This window comes from Ylistrum balloti, unplaced genomic scaffold (assembly GCF_031769215.1).
Source record: "Ylistrum balloti isolate Yb309-2 unplaced genomic scaffold, AGI_CSIRO_Ybal_v1 Utg369696, whole genome shotgun sequence".
NCBI lineage: Eukaryota > Metazoa > Mollusca > Bivalvia > Pectinida > Pectinidae > Ylistrum > Ylistrum balloti.
In genome coordinates, this window is record NW_026781929.1 from 105,340 (window position 1) to 126,255 (window position 20,916).

Consider the following 20,916-nt stretch of genomic DNA (forward strand, 5'->3'; position numbering starts at 1 on the left):
TCTTATGTCATTAGCATTGTGTAGATTTTTATATGTTTTAAAAGCATCAGACCAAAACTTGTTTTCGCATTTATTTTGACAGCGTCGTATGTTTTCACTATCGCGATTGGCCATCAGGTCTAAGTTTACATGTTTTTAGAATTACTTGCCACTTTGAAGAAGACTTAAAAAGTCTTCTAATCCACCCCAGCTTAAGAGAATATATAAAGGCTCTAACATTAACCATTTTTAAACCACAATCAATGTAATCCTGACCGAGGTCGGTGGTTTTGTTTCCGAATTTTGACCGCGGTCACATTGACAAAGTATATAGGCCTACTACGTCAGTCATATTGACACAGAGGTTTGACACATGTTGTATATACTTAGTTTACCAGTAATAGTTTTAAGTCTTGGTGGAGATATGTATACGGTTTACAAACCTTTCGAAAAATATATATTTATGATGCTGGTTAACAGGTTCGGGGAGATTATGGTTCTCATAGTATTTACCATACTGGCACTGCTGTGGATATTCCGTAATCTACCCGTTATCGGTGGCTGGGGAGATGGTTTCTTGGATACTAACGGGTACGTGGTTTAGAATATAATTTTTTCCAAATTCATCGTCATTTCGTATTCAAGCTGAGCAATGTGAAGAAAGTTTAACAGACGAGGAATATGATGTGTTCGGTAGTGTTATCCTTAATGATAATTCTCAGTTTTAATTGAGAAAAAAATATCATACACTAATGATTGCATAGAATGAATTAAGCACTAAATTAGGATTAGCTTACCATAAAGATATCGAACGTAACCTACTAATTTACAAGGATTCACCTATAGTAACGTTTTCCTGAAAAGATAGATTTCGTAGTGTCTCCACTCTCTTTTGATTTACGATTATAGTTATATACTGAGTATTTAACTACATGAATAATCGGCAATTATTTTCATTTGCAATACAATCGATTTGTTCTAGAAAGAGTACAGTAAGGGATTCCACGGCCTCAATCCTAATGGCAACCATGCTGTTTGTTCTGCCAAAAACACTGCCAAACATATTTTGTTGGAAAAGACTATCTGGTAATATCAAAGAGAAGAGCGTCAAGTGACGTATTGTTAATACAAAAAATAGGTACTTTCTCTTATGTAAAGAATACTTTTGCTGACATCAACTTTCTGCAAATTCTTCTTGAAGGAGAGCTGGATCATTTCATGTTCTAGTACAAGATAGATTTACATTTAAGAAATTTGAAGTCTAAAAGTACGATATAATTTTACACAAATGGCATCTGCAGACACATAATTTCAGTATTACTTTTGGAATTTTCTTAAAAACATCGCCATTGATTTTTCTTTATTTATGTTAATAACTAAGAACTCTGTAACTTCATGTCTTGTTGCAGAGTCTGAGAAGTCAGGTAAACCCGAGTATAAACCAATTCTCACATGGCACACTGCCGAGAAGAAGGTCGCATGGGGAGTCCTTGTCTTACTCGGAGGAGGATTTGCTTTGGCCGACGCCTGCACCGTAAGTTATATATATAATACAGGCCAAATGTGTGAAAATTCGGTCAAGCCTGTTACTGATCTGTACATGCTACTACAATGTCCGAATATTAAATGATTACCATTTATTATTATTGTATGGAAATGAAAGATTGCGATGTACGCTTAATACTATTTATTGCAGACATATTGTTTAGTTATAATCAAAGAAAAGTAAAACAGCTTTGAATTTTGTCCGTGCTTTATATCAATGTCAGATGTCAGCATTGGCGGTGGAAAATAAACGCGAAGAATCCAAAGTAATGCTTAGTTCGTGAGTACCATAGGTACAAGCGTTTTCATGAAGCAGAATCGCACAAGCACCACGGTATAATAACGAGTGAAACTGCAACAACTATGTTGAAATATTAAAACAATGAATGAAGTAATAAAACGAAACGCTTAATGCTCATTACGAATTCAGATATTAGCAAACCAATTCTCGAATGTTTTCCCTCATCCAGAATTTGGACAAAATACTGCATCAGAGAAAAATATCTTCAGACGCATTACGTGTCTGATAATAAGTCAATGAGAAAACTCCAAGATATTGACTCTGCCTGTCCCTGTCTATTGATCACCCGAGAATGGTAATTATTTTAATGAGGAATGAAATAAGCACACTAATTTTCCTTTTATTACATATTTCTTGCGTAGATATATTTTTTCTTCCCTCTCTGTCACTGGGATCTCGTGTATTTAATTTACCACCACCGAAATCAACTTCGAGGCATTCTAGACAAGTTGAATTGATAGGATCGAAGTTATTCTAACATCAACTTCATTATTTTCAAAGAAATTTTGAAATAATGTAATTGGTAAACACATCGTGTACTTGTTGAATGACTGTAAGTCATCCATATCTTTTTGTATATTATGAAAGGTGAAATTAGATTTGAAAGTAGTAAAAACCGATACACTGATAAAATCGCATTTTCATGTTCAACCTTAACAAAGGACCCCAGAACATAAGGACCCACAATTCTTGCTCTATTATAATAATTTATCCTGGTTCCACATTCAACGTTGAAAAGGGACCCCGGAGTATAATGACGAGCCTTTCTTGTTATATCATCATCACACATATTGTATTTTGAGGCTTATCTCTAACTAAAAGCATGAGTCCCTTTGTATTAATATAGAACACCTTTAATTTTAATAAAAAAACAAGTTCCATAAACATTGTCTCAGACAATAGGCTTAAATCCGTCTTTTGCAATTTACCGTTGTTCTTATTTTTCTCATCGTGCTTTCAACCAAATCAACGTTATTCATTACATTTAACACATTGAAAGGTAACACCATAGCGAACTTATTGCCACCATTAGCTGTGTTATGTGTAACGAATAACACTGATGTGGTGAAGCACACAGAGCATGTGTAATGTAATTTCGCTGTGTCTTCTGACACTAAAGCAGGGCCTTCCTTCCACAGTTTACATCTTCCAACTAATGAGTTTGAATGATACCAATAGTGGTTTAAGTGATATTTTGTCACTGTAATAACATATATCCAAGAAGACAAGTTAAAATGTGGTCAAAAATGCAACAAGATTTTATCTACACTGAAAGATTCTTACAACAATTGAAATCCAGAAATTGTGTACTATGACTCAACGAGTGGTAAAAACATCTTTCCTTTAGGTTCCAGGTTCCATTTTCAACAGCCAGCCGGTTTCATTTGAAACGTTAAAAATGGACTCCGGATAAATTTTCAACGCTTATCCATTTTCAACGTTTTACTGTCTATAATTTTTCTACTATTTTTTCCGCTAGAATTTAGTGTTTTATGTTAGTTATATTCATCTTGACGTTATGATCCTTATACCAATCTTTGTCAATATGGTCCTAACACCGCTCTTTGTAGATATTGTTCTTACACCAATCTTTGCCAATATGGTCATTATACCAATCGTTTTTCAATACAATCCTAACACCAATCTTTGTCGGTATCCTTATACTGATCTCGGTCAATATGGTCCTTATATCAAACTTTGTCAATATGATTTCTATCACCGATCTTTGTCAATATGGTCCTTACACCACACTTTTTCGTTATGGTCTTTATACCAATCTTTGTCAATATGGTCCTTACACCCATGTTTGTCAATATGTCCTTACACCAATCCTTGTTAATATGTCCTTACACCAATGTTTGTCAATATGTCCTTACACCAATGTTTGTCAATACGGTCCTTATATCAAACATTTTCGATATGATCCTAACACCGATCTTTGTCAATATCATTCTTATACCAGTATTTTGCAATACGGTCGTAACACCAATCTTTGTCATTATGATCCTTATGTCATCTTTGTCCAACCCCCACGCCCCTCCCACAACCACAATAAAAATGGCACAAAAGGAACCAGTTAAAAAGTGGAAATACGAAAAATCAATCGTCGGATGCTTAAAGACAGTAGATTAACAAGGATGTAGAAATAAGTACTGTAGATTCATATTTTCACAAAAATAAGATATTTTGTTTGGTGGAAGTAGAAACGTGCTAGTATAGTAATAAATGAAATGGTGTAAGTATTAACAAGTAAGTATTAAATAGAAAATCAAGCAAGAATTAAACATAGTAGTGTAAGTCGATTTTGGTACTCACAATAATACTTAATCATTCTGAGTAAACACAATTAGCATTGTCTATAGCTACAATCATCTGTAATACACATGTAATTGTCATTCTTTTGTAATTATTCCATATTGAAAAAAATGCATCTTTTATTGAATTATGATCTCTCACTAGGTTTTAGTACTTAGCATCAGTGACGAGACTTAGAAGGATGAAACAGTTGCATAATGCATTTTGTTCAGTATTTCTTAATTTGCGTTTGGTGTTATCTATCTCTGTGAACATTTGTACCACCATTTAGAAATCCGGTCTGTCTCGGTTGGTTGGGTGTGAACTGAGAGTACTGAAGGATTTGGATGCTTGGATGTTAAATATGGTTTTGTGTTTTATCGTGGCTGGAGCTACCGAGATTACCAGCAACACTGCAACAGCTTCCCTTCTTATGCCAATCATGTTTGAACTGGTACGTACTGATACCTCAGTAACTGCATCTGAAAGTTTGAAGACGCAAATGATGTCCACCTTTAATCAGGATAACTCGGTTATTTCCAGTTCCTTAATATTAAATTGGTTTCATGGACAAAGGCGTTCATGAACTGCTGAATTGCACAGTCGTTTAAATGTGGATATTTTCAAATTTGAGCTGAATACAACGGAAATGAGATATATGTTCCTAAAAGACAGCATATCTATAATGTTGCATTACGACCGATTCAAAGGTTTTAAATGGTACATTTACATTTGGAATATTAATAACTCGATTTTACTTGACATTAATGCAATGCAATTGACTGCTGATTGTATTTGTCGTTATGAAATTTCATCTCATGTTCTGTTTTAAGTCCATTTCAGTTGGTCTAAATCCCCTTTATTTGATGATCTCGGCATGTATTGCCTGCTCCTTTGCCTTCATGCTTCCGGTAGCTACGCCGCCAAACGCAATTGTATTTTCGACTGGGACATTACGGATACCAGATATGGTAAGAAGAAATTACTCCGCACATTAATAACTCATTCAATATAAAAAATAAAGTCTTATTGCTTTTTTAAGTACCGAATCTCGGTTTCAAGATTTTGTAGGAACGATTGTAATTCCTTTGGAGCCATTGCCAATTAAACTTTCCCGATGATTACAAAACGTAAAAAGATTTTTTTTTATTCAGGAGGAGCTATAATAGTACATAAAACATTTTTCAAATGAAATTTTCAGATAAGTAAGTTTTCAGCTCACTTGTTCAAAAAATGGGTCAAGATTACTGATATCTAGTCAGTTGCATGTTCCATAGCTAAGACGCTAATATGATTTTGTCACAATTTTTGGACAAGTAGTCTGTTGGGATCAAATGAATCAACATGATTTCTTGGAAAGTTCAGGGAAGGGAAATCTTCAAACGATGTCTTCTCAATAACGTAGAGATCTAGAATCATAAAATTGGGCTAGGGGCATGTTGGGATACCAAGGTAAAGGATCTAGGCCCATTGGGTCTTTGGTATACTTATAATGATATCAAAATTGTTTCTTGTAGGCGTTAACTGGCATTGTGCTGAACATTCTAGCAGTTGGAGTATTGACTCTTGGCATCAACACATGGGGTGCAGCCATTTTCAAGTTGAACGATATTCCAGATATATTCCTGAACTCCTCCCAGATATCATCATGTCCCGGTACAGAACAAGTTATCAACACTACAATGAACACGTTTTCCATGTCTTTGCCTAGCACAACACCATAGAAAATTGCGAAAGTTTGGAGACGGATGTTATCAACATAAGAATCGTATCGTCAGTTTTGTGTTCAGTTATATTTTCAGCTGACGCTTGTATATGAATACATTAGAAAACTGCTATGACACTCTTCTCGATATTCTCTTCATTTTCTCTGTTTACATAGAAAGTGAAACTAAATATTGATGTGTTGGAGCGAAAAATCAATGTATTGAAACGAAATATCAATGTGTCGGAACGTACTATTTACGTGTTAAACAAAGTTTGAATGTATATTCAACAAAAAAAGAACCGCACAATTAAATTATGCCATCAATAGCCTATAATATTTTCGGAAATTTGTACACAATTTTATATCGATGTGAAGGAACAAACCTACTCTTTACAGTATAAAAAATGTCTATGCAATGTCACCCGTGTCGTCAGTAGTTACTCAAAAAGGATACCCGCGGAAAACAAAATAACACTTCAGTACATGGTGTGGGCACCTCTTGCACGAATCCCTGTACGGAGAACAATTATTCGCCTTATGGAATGTTGTTCCATACTTATGCTAATACTGCGATTTACTGGGAGCGGTTAGTTGGGGGTGGGGGTTGGGTTGACGTTTCCTAATACACAATTTCAGTTCATCCCACATATGTTCAATGGGAGACATGTCGGCGAAACTCTCACCGCGTCTCCGATATACCATTTTTCTTCCGTCTGAGCGATACAGGCAGAATCTAGACTCGTCGGTGAACTTCACAGGCCACCCAAACCTATTTCGTGTCATGTCTGCGCATCCAGTCAAGACGCACTAACGTAAGGCCGGCGCGCAATGATTCTCTCGGCACGCAAGCGGTTACTGGTAGTTTGAGCACTAATGTGTCTGCCATGAGTACCATTGGTATGCGATGCAGTCTCTACAGCACTCTTGAATCTTTTCACAAGGGCGATAATCGAATTGCCTCGCCTTGTCCTGCGGTCATTACACGCGGACAACCGCTCCTGGGACGACCGCAAACTAACCCAGTAACATAGAAACGTGTACAGAAACGGTTGGTTGTACATGGGGCAACGCCAAAGTGCCGTACAACACCACGTTTCTTTTGTTGTGTTGAGTATGTATCGATATTCACATGTTTTTCCTGCTTTAAACATCAATCGAAATAGTTAATACATGTATGTGAATTTGCTAGGTATTATGATGACAACTGTATAAGTTCTTACCACTTGTAATACATGTATGTGAATTTGCTAGGTATTATGATGACAACTGTATAAGTTCTTACCACTTGTAATACATGTATGTGAATTTGCTAGGTATGATGATGACAACTGTATAAGTTCTTTCCACTTGTAATACGATCAGAAACAATGAATTGAATGCAAATACTTTTTTTAACTTATGTTTTTTATTCAGTTTGATCATCACAAACACTTAACAAAACATTGCTCCTCATAAATCTTCAAATTATGGCAAATTTTGTTGACCTCTTATTCTTCACATACAAAACAGATCATACATCAATATTAAGTATACACCACACACATACAAAACAAACCATGTGCATATTAGAATTAAAGATACACCACACTTATCATACTAACCACACATACTAGTAATGAATATACATCATACATACATACAATAAAGGCCATACATACATACATGTATTAGCAATGTATCACACATACAGCACAAACTGATTAAACTGAAGCACTGATTACAACTAATATATGTGTGTATATAATCAGTAGACATACATACCTTCTAAATGTATAACCACGTATCACGTACAGCAGATATAGAAATAGTTTACAAATATTTGCATATAATTATGTTGTGACTTACGTGAGAGAGAGAGAGAGTGGGGGTGAGCGAGTAGGGGAGAAGGGGAAATAAAAAGAGAGAGAGAGAGAGAGAGAGAGAGAGAGAGAGAGAGAGAGAGAGTAGGGATGGATAACTAATAATATGAGGAAAAACATAGGATTAAAGAATTGTAAAGGATAGGAATGTTTTCCCATTTTTTCCAATACTTATGAAACTTTCCTTAGAGTTATCTCCCTTGCTAATTGCAATAAATCTTTGCACGTTATAGTATTTTATGATTGTGTTTACTAAGGCGTTTGTATTAAGGGAGTTATGGAAACAGTACATTATATATATATTTATATATCTTGTTTAATAACGATTAGTATTTCATTATCAATTTTACTATGATCAGCGCATCTATCAGAACTTCAAACCTAGTAAGATTTTGAACCGATTTGCATTCCCATGAAATGTGAGTTATAGTTTCAACGTCAGAGTTACATATCATACACAGAGGAGATATAGCTAATCGAATTTTAAAAAGAAAATAATATGGTGATTAATTCAAAACTGGAACCATTGGAACTTTGTGTTTGTCGTTATCAGAAAGGGTAGCTTAACAATTTGGTGCCATGTAGTAGAATCATCAAAATCAAAGACTTCATTCCATTTTTTCTGACCTGATGGAATAACCTTGCTCTTTATCAAAATACTATAAAATATTTCGAACCTTTACGCTGTTTAAAGAAAGGTTCCAAGTTCCAGAATTGATACCTTTCATCACATCATTCACAACAATTACACCCTTTCCGAGCCAGTCATTAATAAAAACTGATTTCTTATAAATAGTTATTTGATATCATATTGTGTCACACTGTAGTCTTACTGGACCCCGTGTATAATGATATCATATAGTGTCACATTGTGGTCTCAGTGGACCGCGATTTTAATGACATCCTATAGTGTCATGCTGTAGTCTTAATGGACCGCGATTTTAATGACATCCTATAGTGTCATGCTGTAGTCTTAATGGACCGCGATTTTAATGACATCCTATAGTGTTATGCTGTAGTCTTAATGGACCGCCATTTTAATGACATCCTATAGTGTCATGCTGTAGTCTTAATGGACCGCGATATTAATGATATCATATAGTGTCATGCTGTAGTCTTAATTAACAGCGATTTTAATGACATCCTATAGTGCCACACTGTAGTCTCAATGGACCGCGATTTTAATGACATCCTATAGTGTCATGCTGTAGTCTTAATGAACCGCGATTTTAATGACATCATATAGTGTCATGCTGTAGTCTCAACGGCTAACAAGTACAAATATATCAGAGAGTGTCACACTTAACAGCCCACATGTACAATGTTACACCGTGATCTGAACAAAAGAACAATGCTATCCTATAGTGTCAACCCGTAGTCTTAACGGACCGCAAGAACAAATAATACCATTAAATGTCACCCTGTATTCTTAACAGACTACAAAAGCAACGATGACATAAAGGTTCTATAGGGTCACACTGCAATCCTAAACGATCGCAAGTACAAGGCTAATTTAGTGGCAACTGTCGTCTTAACGGACCACGAGATCTATGTAATAATAATAATGATAATAATAATAATAGTAAAATTTATTTATTGAGGATATAAAACATGTTTAGCCAACGGCTAATCTTCCACATGGTCATCTGGTTAGTAAAATAATGTTAGTTAAAATCTACAAAGTTACATGCATGAATCAAGTGTAGACTACAAACTACATATAAAACATCAATGGGATTTTAAACTGAAAAAAAAAATATATAACCGACATTAATTAAGATTATCACAGAATGCACAATTACTCATGCAAAAATAGTTCATCAATTAAATGGCTGGTGCCTAATACACATACATGCTAATATAGCAAACAGATAAAAATTGACATAGTTAAACGCTAATATAGCATAGTCTAAAATTTCGGTCAATATGGTGGTAAAAAAGTTGAATAAGAATGTCAAATATATCACAAAGAGATCTAAGACATAGATATAAGGTGTTGAATAAGTTTTCCTTTAAAAGTGGAAAAACAGCGGACATTCTTAATATCATTGGGTAAAATATTCCATTCTTTAAGTAAGAAATTGTTTAGAATAAAACAAAGTTCTATGTTATGGCACTTGGAAATTGTTTTCAGAAGCATATCTAGTATTCCTGCTGTGACCATTCCACACTAGTGATACATTGTTTGACAAATATTCTGTTATCATTTAGTGTCACACTGTAGTCTTAATGTACCACCAGAGCAATAATATCATACAGAGTGATACATCGCTTGCACTAGATGATACAGAAAGGTCACTTCGAGAATCAATTAAATAACATACTTATATCAAGATATCAAGATTAAAAAATGAATATTTCAAAATCTCAGGTGGTATCAATTGCTAGTAAGAAAAAACAGTTCATGCCAGAACTAAATTTACAGTGGGGCAGACATAGTTTCTCACATCTTAGAATTTCTTTCACATCGATTTAAAAGAGATTTCCAAGTTGAACTTTGATCATAAACTGATTAAACTTAAATCACTCAACAAATCATGGAATAGAAGAATATTGATTCTAATTGGTAAAATAAACGACATTAAATCATTGCTAATTTCACAGTTTAATCATTTGTTAACATCGCTGCTAAATCCAAAATGAAACATTCTTTAACAGTTAACTCCATATTGTATGAGTTTTCATGGAATAGTAAGAGAGATATACTTTTATAGATTCATAGATAGTCAGGATGGATTAGAAGAGTTTTCAAAAGTATATCCAAGTGGCAAGTACTTTTAAAAATATATGTAAACATAGATTTAATGTTTTATTGTAGAACTGATCATATAAAGTTATGGCAAAGTAAATGTAAAGTTCTGGTTTGATGTTTTCAAAGCTTGTAATAATTTGAATGCATAACAAAGAGTGAAGTTTATTTGAAAACCACGATATAGTACAATAATGATATAATTATTGATAGAAAATCATTTTCTATGAAGAACTGGTATGAAAAAAGTGTGATAATTATAAATGACCTGATTAAAGATTACCACTCTGATGCAGGCTATACCTTACGATAACATCAGAAAGTTTGACGTTGCAGTCGTAACGGCTCTCAAACACAATTGTTTCATACAGAGTGACACTGTAGTCTCCAAGACCTATATGCGCACAAATAGCATACAATGTCAGTTTGTCGTTTTAACAGCCAAAACAGTAAAATAATTCCATACTATGGAAGTCAAACTGAAATTTCAACGACCTACAAATGCAAATAATTTCACACTTTGTACACTGTAAGAGGACACCATATAATGAATTATCACACAAACAAACCCGTATAATACAGTTCACAAGGACGATATAGTACATTTGGAATTTACACCATAATTTATGTTTCCCACGATAAATACTAATCGTAAAAATTAAATGACAAATCTTCCAAAATTAAAAACAAAATAGATATAGATGTATTAAACTAAGTTCAGTAAATTCTAGTAATCGGCACAATATAGAACGAGATCACAAGATAGTCTTAACGGTCAACAGTAAGTGTTTTGTTCCTCATTTAACCAAGCATAGCCCTGAATGTAGGTGGCGATCTGAGCCTCGTTCCTTGATGACAGTTAAAGTTTTAACACAACGTGGTACAGCAGTGATCATAAGACAAGTGTGTCATAGATATAGAATAGTTACAACAATGGGCCACCATACTTCACAAAAGACAACAGGTACATGTCTTTAAAATATCAATATGTTGATATAACGCTACGTCCTATACGGGCTTCCATAATTGCTGACAAAAAGAAAGACAAAGCTATCTAGATGTCTAGCACTTTAAAAGAAATATACCTGGACTGGGTTTTGGTATGGTATGTCAAATCCTCACCTCGCCTAGCAGATCACCGTGTGTATTGTACCCTTTGTCCAGTTATCAGCGATCAATTTAATGTGTAATTAATTTTCATTAAAAATCGCCGAACCGATCCAGTGAACAGTGGGTTAAATATGATGTTATCACTCGGGACATAAAAGGTGACGTTTGTGATTTGTAATATTTTCACATTTTAAAATTGCTATATACATGGATTTGTTATTGCGCGTATGTATATATAAGTGGTATAACGTTGAAACATCTAAGGAAATATCGATCATTGGTGATTTAATATCAAACAACTCTACACGAGTCGATAATTGAGTGCTCTTTGTCTTTCGTAATATAGGTGTTGTAGGAACTTAGGGGAGATTCCGATACATACATAGGATGTGAGCGGGTTGAAAAACATCTTAATTATTCTTTCACTTTGATGTACAGAATTAACGAAAATAAATAAACTCAAAAAAATTAAATAAACAAAGAACATTAGAACATTTGTGTTGGCATCCGAAAGCTATTGTCACCATAGCTGATGTGCGATAACACATGCAAGGAATTTCGTCTGAAAATAATATCAATTTATTGATTATTTTCACAACGAATGTTCCTTTGCACATGTGCTAAAATAACGATTAAATTTATTGTAAACAAACTCAAACATATTGACAAATAAACAGAAAACTTGACCTAGTACAAATATATTTCGAACTGAATTATAAATGGCCCTCTTCGTCAGCCCCAATAGCCTACACGCATACATACACACCCTCACACACACATATAGATATGTCATACAGCTAGCGCGCTGAATGGGTGACACTTGCCCGGGTGGATCTATCCCTTGGTAACCCGTCTAGAGATCCTGTGTTTATCTGCTGGCTAGATTGTGGATAAGATGGAAGCGATGGTTGTCTTAATATGTATATAGATAGTCATTACCGTGGGTTTTGTCATCTATAAACTTTCCCAGGAAGTATTAAAACGATGGATTGAGCACCAAATAAGGAAAACTGTGTAATTGTGAAGGCCTTAATTTATTCTGATTTTTTAATTAATTGGATTTTATCTGGGATCTATAGAAAGAACGGTGAGTTTATGTTTATGTAATTTTTTAAAAATTGTGTAGCTCTTTATATGTTGATGTAACAATACATTTACTCTGTAATGCTTAGTGCTTAATCTAGGATGAAAGAAAAGGCAGTTTACGAAAATGAATGACGCTGATGACAAATTGTTTCATTAAATGTCGAGAAAGAAACTGAGAGCAGCAAAGCCTGTTTACAGCTTCACCCCTGGTCGATAAGACACCATTTCATTTTAGTTTTCCAGTTAGTACATTTGCTATTAGAAATAGTTAAACAGGTTAAAGAAAACCTTCTCTTTCGATGGTATTATGATATTTATAATATATTTTGAAAATTTACGGCACGGAAAACGTTTTGAAGACTTAGTTAGCCTTCAAATTACATCTAGGTTGTCATGCGTTAGTACTGAATGCCAGTGTATTATTTGTATACAACAATTTGAAGTACGCTATCTTGTCTTTGTGTATAATTAACAATATACTACAAAGAGATCTATCTGAAATAGATGTAAGCGATTCTATAAGAAGCACAATGATAATATGAATTACACAGAAGCTATCAAAGGCACGTAATACATGTATTGGTTAGTATGGAACTAAAGTTACACGTGCGATTAATAAAAGGCACCTAGTATTGGTAGCATTTGGGATGCAACTAACGTAGCACGTGCCCATCTTCGATGATACAGAAGTTATAATCACTTTTACTCTCTGCACCTCTGAAACATGTCATGGCAAAATTGAAGGTTCCATGAGCGACATCTTGTGAACAAGACGTAAAGGCTATTTTGATCCTTTGGTGTGCATCAAACGAAACTTGAGATCTCATAACAGTATATTATTGTTCCTTTGTAATATTCAAAAAGAGCGTATCAACTTATGGTTGGTCAGTGTTTTTTTCTCCTTCAAACAATCAAATTATTTCATTTATGCCGTCAAATTTGTCATAACACATGCCAGTGATGTAGAGAGCGAAAGTAACGGTAATGCCTGGATAATGGCACGTGCAATGAACTAAAGATACCTAGTACATCGGTTGGTATGGAACTAACAGAGTAAGAGCGCGGAATTACAGACATTTAGTACACATATCGGTTTGAATGCAACTTACTTAGCACGTGCGATAAATTCAGACACATAGTACTTGTATCGGTTTGTATGGAACTAACACAGCTCGTGTGGTGAACTAATGAAAAACATACCTAGTACAATCACTGGTTTTAATACATATAAAACGATGTAGTATGAGTTGGAATTATAATGATAGCAGTGTTGAAATTATGCCCACTAATAAATATCTCTTCAGTCGGACGAAAAGATAATTTTGTTCGATAATAAACTTTCATTGTATTAAGTAACTAAACGTGACGCACTGAATCTTTTCTCTTCTGTTTCAATTATTATCAATGAACTATAAATAGATAAGCATTAAAGTCAATAATGGTCAAAGCATTTTATGCGCAAGACACAGTGCGACGAAAGGTTGTATATATATATATCTTTATACACACTATTTGTTGGGTTTAACCATAGGTATGCATATGCAATTGGTACAAAAACCAAGAGTCGTCAATTCAATATAATATAAACACAATTGTGAAACAAGTTATGTCAACTTACACTTATCACTCTTGTTGACCCGGATGTAAGCGCGCGAGGGGTCTTATTGTGGGAGGAAACCTGAGTACCCGGGAAAAGCCACGTAGTCGGGCAGGTGACCTCTAACCTTTTCACGTCCGTTCCGGGAATCGAACCCGGTCGGATAGGTGAAAGGCGAGTGCGTTACCAATGCGTCACCCGACCACATCAATTTAATGTCAGAATAAGCTATGTCATTCAAAAACATATCCGGCACGTGTCGGCATATTAAGTATAGTGGTTTAAACACATATTTTTTGTCTGAGTTGATGTCAGAATATATGTGGAAGATTTTCTGTAAATTAATTCAGAGCGTAAGAAGAAACGAGAAAAACTTCCTTGTTTTTATTCAATTATAACTGTAAATCTCGCTGAGTATTCTACTTTCCTCCTAGTATGTACGTTATTATTTCGGGACTTTTTCTGCTAGAATGGGCAGGTACAGTGATTCCAGAGTAGAAGGGTGGTCAGAGAAACCCAAACCATTTCTAAGGTATTCGTTTGTTAATCTGTCTAATGGTAGATTGCTCGGTTGGCTTAATGACACCACTTTTATAATGCTCCGTTAGGATTTCGTTCTGGGATGAGTACAACTGACGTCAGTTGTGCGTTACATTCTGTTATGATTAAACGTTTAATAAAATTATACGTTCGTATTGGTCTTTCAAACCACCAAAGTTAAAAAAAGGAAGAAAACTTTTAAATGAAGTGTTTATATGGACAGATTAAACCTTGAGTAAATCTAAAAAGAAAAATTAGCGTGATTTTCAATAAACTTGTTTTTTTTCTAGATATAAATCTAGATATATATGTGTGAAGGTTGTGTACCCGTTAGCTCTAGCACCCCTTTTATAATGCTTAGTTTTAAATTATTTGATTAAACACAGCATTTAATGTTTTTAATTTTTCATAAGTATTGAATTCAGGCATTGATAACACACACATGAAAATATACTGTCGCACGTTTTAAAGTTAAGCAAACACAAAGTTTATCTATGTGAAACCACGTGTTTCTAAGCTATCGCACATGCTGTCACAAATGACACACTAAATAAGGTTATACGTTTGTCCATGTGACTGCTTATTCTCAGTTCTGGAAATGTCCCCTGAAATAAAAACGAAAACAAAAACGCGGAATGAGTATTCGACTTGTTTCAGAGATTTTAGGGTACATGCAGTGTATGTAGATATTGGTGACATCGCCGTGAAAATAACATCAGTACAATCTTGTCTAAATGAACAAACACCACCTAATTAATACAAATACATTTAGGATATTGTTTGTACGTTTTCAAACGCTTTGTAAACATGTTATTCTTCTCAAAACATCCTAGTAAGAGTTTAGAAACCGTCTTCTGTTTAAAAGTAAACACTTTCGTTAAAGGGCTATGGTTCGAATTATGAAGTGTTTAAAGAGTTCTTGCTACCGTGCTCTTTTAAGAGGCTAATACTTTTAAACACCCGGTCATTCTGACGTCATGACGTTAATCCTATTCTCAGTTTGTAACCTGCCTAACACATATAGTCCACGTAGTACCCATCAGTGTAAAATACCAATAACCCTACACATAGTGAAAGTGATTGCCTTTTGTTGTTATATCCATAAAAGTTATAAAAAGAAATTTAATTTTGAAGCCATTATTTAATATAGTTTATCGATCCTCAAAAGGAATATCGATCGCTCTTGTTGACCCGTACGGTTGCGTTCACAGGGAAGGTCTGTAGTGTTGGAAGGACAAAAGTGTGAACAAACATAACAGGTGGACCGATGCTTTCTTAAATGGATGGATGGATGAACTTCAGAATATGATTATTAAGACACCGATTGACTTGATAATTATGCATACTTTAAAAGTTGAAATGTCCTTTCCATTCTTAGCAAGTAAATCTCTCCTGATCAAACATGATATATTAGGGGTATATTGCTTTAAAGTGCTGTAAATAAACACCTACTTAGTACTTGGCGTTTCCTTTTAAGTTTAATAGTTAGCTTCAAATATTGAATATTTTTTCTGGCGTAACACATTAACCGGAAAGTTTTCATAGACCTGTGTCGAAATTTCACTTGTGAATCAAATCTGTATTGATTGAAGATCAATTAATTTAAAAATGAATATTTCATGAAAAATGTATTTTTCTTTTTCTATAGTGCTATCTTAAATCCCATTTCTGGAAATCATAGGTGTTTTTTTAATATTATAAACCACTTCGTCATTTATTGTTGCAATGGAAAGGCTTTCACTGAGATAACTGAAACAGAACACATAAAATCGAAGTTGATCAAAGCAATGTAGCTTCATCAATGTGGCGGCGAGTTGTTTCACTGTTTGATTCTAAACACCATGGTAGAATTAATAGTCAGTATATGTCCTTTCATTACCAACTTGAACCTTTATTTACCCCATATCTGATTAAGTATATCAATTTTTCTCTCCGACTGGTTCGAACCCGAATCTATTCCACGATACAATATTTAAAATATTTTTTCTTTTGTGGTGTTTACAGGTGTGCAGTTTACACACCAGTAGACATTTTTTTTCTGCGAACACATACGTTCAGTGTCTACCCCTGGATTATCGAGGATGGGTTAGGTGATAAACCCAGGAAACAAACGTTCGAACGAAGTATTTTGTTTAGTTTGAAATAAATGAAGATATAAAATCACGACAAAACATTTTTTCAAAGACATTAAGATATCATTTAAATCACGTGCTTAGTGTTTTTCTTTACAAATATGTTCCTATAATGAACATGCCAACGTTAGGGAAATAAAAGATACATGCATCCAAGGAGCTTTACAAAAAAAAAACAACAAACAACACAAACAAAACAAACCAAGCAAACTTGATACTATCTAATTTCTAGAGGATATGCTAACGACCACAATCCTAACGATTTGTGTACTAAAGTTATTGCATTATATGGTAAGAAGTTTGCAAGGACGACAGTCGGTTAAAGGGAGATAATCAAAACGGTTTTACATGTAATAGAATAAGAAATGATAAACTTAATTACTTATACACATTTATCTTATTATTTTCGAAACACACCTGCCTTATATATTTTTGTTGTATTCACCAGCGACGGGAAACAGCTGTATTTAGCAACGACTTTGAATAATATTGTTATTATGATATGAATAACTCTTAATAGAAGAAATTTGGTTATTATCGACAGATTCGTGTTTGCAAAATTCATATAAAGACTGTTTGGAACAACTATTTAGGCGTTCTCATCTGACCTATATCAGCGTCACGTCAACGTCAGCTAAACACATTTTATTATAAACCGTCCAAGATCCCATAGTTTGAATTTTCAATAAATGTTGCAAGGTAAATAGAATATATTGCCAGCGTCGTTTAGAAATACGCTGCATTTTGGCTCTCCTGAGACATCAACAAATGTGGCCGGTCTCAGTGTTATACTTTCTCTATAACGAAGTGTTATACTTTCTCTATATCGAAGTGTTATACTTTCTCTATATCGAAGTGTTCTCTATATAGAAGTGTTATACTTTCTCTATATCGAAGTGTTATACTTTCTCTATATCGAAGTGTTATACTTCTCTATAACGAAGTGTTATACTTTCTCTATATCGACGTGTTATACTTTCTCTATATCGAAGTATCGAAGTGTTATACTTTCTCTATATCGAAGTGTTATACTTTCTCTATATCGAAGTGTTATACTTTCTCTATATCGAAGTGTTATACTTTCTCTATACGAAGTGTTATACTTTCTCTATATCGAAGTGTTATACTTCTCTATATCGAAGTGTTATACTTTCTCTATATCGAAGTGTTATACTTTCTCTATATCGAAGTTTTATACTTTCTCTATATCGAAGTGTTGTACTTCTCTGTATCGAAGTGTTACACTTTCTCTATATCGAAGTGTTATACTTTCTCTATATCGAAGTGTTATACTTCTCTATATCTCTATATCGAAGTGTTATACTTTCTCTATATCGAAGTGTTATACTTTCTCTATATCGAAGTGTTATACTTTCTCTATATCGAAGTGTTATACTTTCTCTATATCGAAGTGTTATACTTTCTCTATATCGAAGTGTTATACTTTCTCTATATCGAAGTGTCGAAGTATACTTTCTCTATATCGAAGTGTTATACTTTCTCTATATCGAAGTGTTATACTTTCTCTATATCGAATATACGAAGTGTTATACTTTCTCTATATCGAAGTGTTATACTTTCTCTATATCGAAGTGTTATACTTTCTCTATATCGAAGTGTTATACTTTCTCGAAGTGTTATATCGAAGTGTTATACTTTCTCTATATCGAAGTTTTATACTTTCTCTATATCGAAGTTTTATACTTTCTCTATATCGAAGTGTTGTACTTCTCTGTATCGAAGTGTTATACTTTCTCTATATCGAAGTGTTGTACTTCTCTGTATCGAAGTGTTATACTTTCTCTATATCGAATCGAAGTGTTATACTTTCTCTATAGTGTTATAAGTGTTATACTTTCTCTATATCGAAGTGTTATACTTTCTCTATATCGAAGTGTTATACTTTCTCTATATCGAAGTGTTATACTTTTTCTCTATATCGAAGTGTTATACTTTCTCTATATCGAAGTGTTATACTTTCTCTATATCGAAGTGTTATACTTTCTCTATATCGAAGTGTTATACTTCTCTATATCGAAGTGTTATACTTCTCTTTATCGAAGTGTTCTCTTGATCGAAGTGTTATACTTTCTCTATAACGAAGTGTTATACTTTCTCTATATCGAAGTGTTACACTTCTCTATATCGAAGTGTTATACTTTCTCTATAATGAAGTGTTATACTTTCTCTATATCGAAGTGTTATACTTCTCTATATCGAAGTGTTATACTTTCTCTATATCGAAGTGTATATATACTTTCTCTATATCGAAGTGTTATACTTTCTCTATATCGAAGTGTTATACTTTCTCTATATCGAAGTGTTATACTTTCTCTATATCTACTTCTCTATATCGAAGTGTTATACTTTCTCTATATATCGAAGTGTTATACTTCTCTATATCGAAGTGTTATACTTTCTCTATACGAAGTGTTCTCTATATCGAAGTGTTATACTTTCTCTATATCGAAGTGTTATACTTTCTATATCTATATCGAAGTGTTATACTTTCTCTATATCGAAGTGTTCTCTATATAGAAGTGTTATACTTTCTCTATATCGAGGTGTTATACTTTCTCTATATCGAAGTGTTATACTTTCTCTATATCGAAGTGTTATACTTCTCTATATCGAAGTGTTATACTTTCTCTATATCGAAGTGTTATACTTTCTCTATATCGAAGTGTTATACTTCTCTATATCGAAGTGTTATACTTTCTCTATATCGAAGTTTTATACTTTCTCTATATCGAAGTGTTGTACTTCTCTGTATCGAAGTGTTATACTTTCTCTATATCGAAGTTTTATACTTTCTCTATATCGAAGTGTTATACGAAGTGTTATACTTTCTCTATATCGAAGTGTTATACTTTCTCTATATCGAAGTGTTATACTTTCTCTATATCGAAGTGTTATACTTTCTCTATATCGAAGTGTTATACTTTCTCTAAATCGAAGTGTTATACTTTCTCTATATCGAAGTGTTATACTTTCTCTATATCGAAGTGTTATACTTCTCTATATCGAAGTGTTATACGAAGTTTCTCTATATCGAAGTGTTATACTTTCTCTATATCGAAGTGTTATACTTTCTCTATATCGAAGTGTTATATATATCGAAGTGTTATACTTTCTCTATATCGAAGTGTTATACTTTCTCTATATCGAAGTGTTATACTTTCTCTATATCGAAGTGTTCTCTATATCGAAGTGTTATACTTTCTCTATATCGAAGTGTATACTTTCTCTATATCGAAGTGTTATACTTTCTCTATATCGAAGTGTTATACTTTCTCTATATCGAAGTGTTATACTTTCTCTATATCGAAGTTTTATACTTTCTCTATATCGAAGTTTTATACTTTCTCTATAACTAAGTGTTGTACTTTCTCTGTATCGAAGTGTTATACTTTCTCTATATCGAAGTGTTATACTTTCTCTATATCGAAGTTTTATACTTTCTCTATATCGAAGTGTTGTACTTCTCTGTATCGAAGTGTTATACTTTCTCTATATCGAAGTGTTATACTTTCTCTATATCGAAGTGTTATACTTTCTCTATATCGAAGTGTTATACTTTCTCTATATCGAAGTGTTATACTTCTCTATATCGAAGTGTTATACTTTCTCTATATCGAAGTGTTCTCTTGACCGAAGTGTTATACTTTCTCTATAACGAAGTGTTATACTTTCTCTATATCGACGTAATATACTTTCTCTATAACGAAGTGTTATACTTTCTCTATATCGAAGTGTTATACTTCTCTATATCGAAGTGTTATACTTTCTCTATATCGAAGTGTTCTCTATATAGAAGTGTTATACTTTCTCTATATCGAAGTGTTATACTTTCTCTATATCGAAGTGTTATACTTTCTCTATATCGAAGTGTTATACTTCTCTATATCGAAGTGTTATACTTCTCTATATCGAAGTGTTATACTTCTCTTTATCGAAGTGTTCTCTTGATCGAAGTGTTATACTTTCTCTATAACGAAGTGTTATACTTTCTCTA

The 20,916-nt window shown here is 33.7% G+C and overlaps 1 protein-coding gene across 1 annotated transcript in view; it reads left to right on the forward strand.

Moving 5' to 3' along the window:
* The window catches only part of LOC132565151 (Na(+)/citrate cotransporter-like), a 29,586-nt gene extending 23,742 nt beyond the window's left edge, over window positions 1-5,844 (forward strand). The window contains exons 9-14 of the mRNA XM_060229763.1: window positions 460-574; window positions 966-1,065; window positions 1,389-1,513; window positions 4,413-4,574; window positions 4,954-5,091; window positions 5,638-5,844. Coding sequence (XP_060085746.1) covers window positions 460-574; window positions 966-1,065; window positions 1,389-1,513; window positions 4,413-4,574; window positions 4,954-5,091; window positions 5,638-5,844 — 847 coding nt within the window. The remainder of the gene's footprint in view (window positions 1-459; window positions 575-965; window positions 1,066-1,388; window positions 1,514-4,412; window positions 4,575-4,953; window positions 5,092-5,637) is intronic.
* Window positions 5,845-20,916: the final 15,072 nt, after the last annotated feature.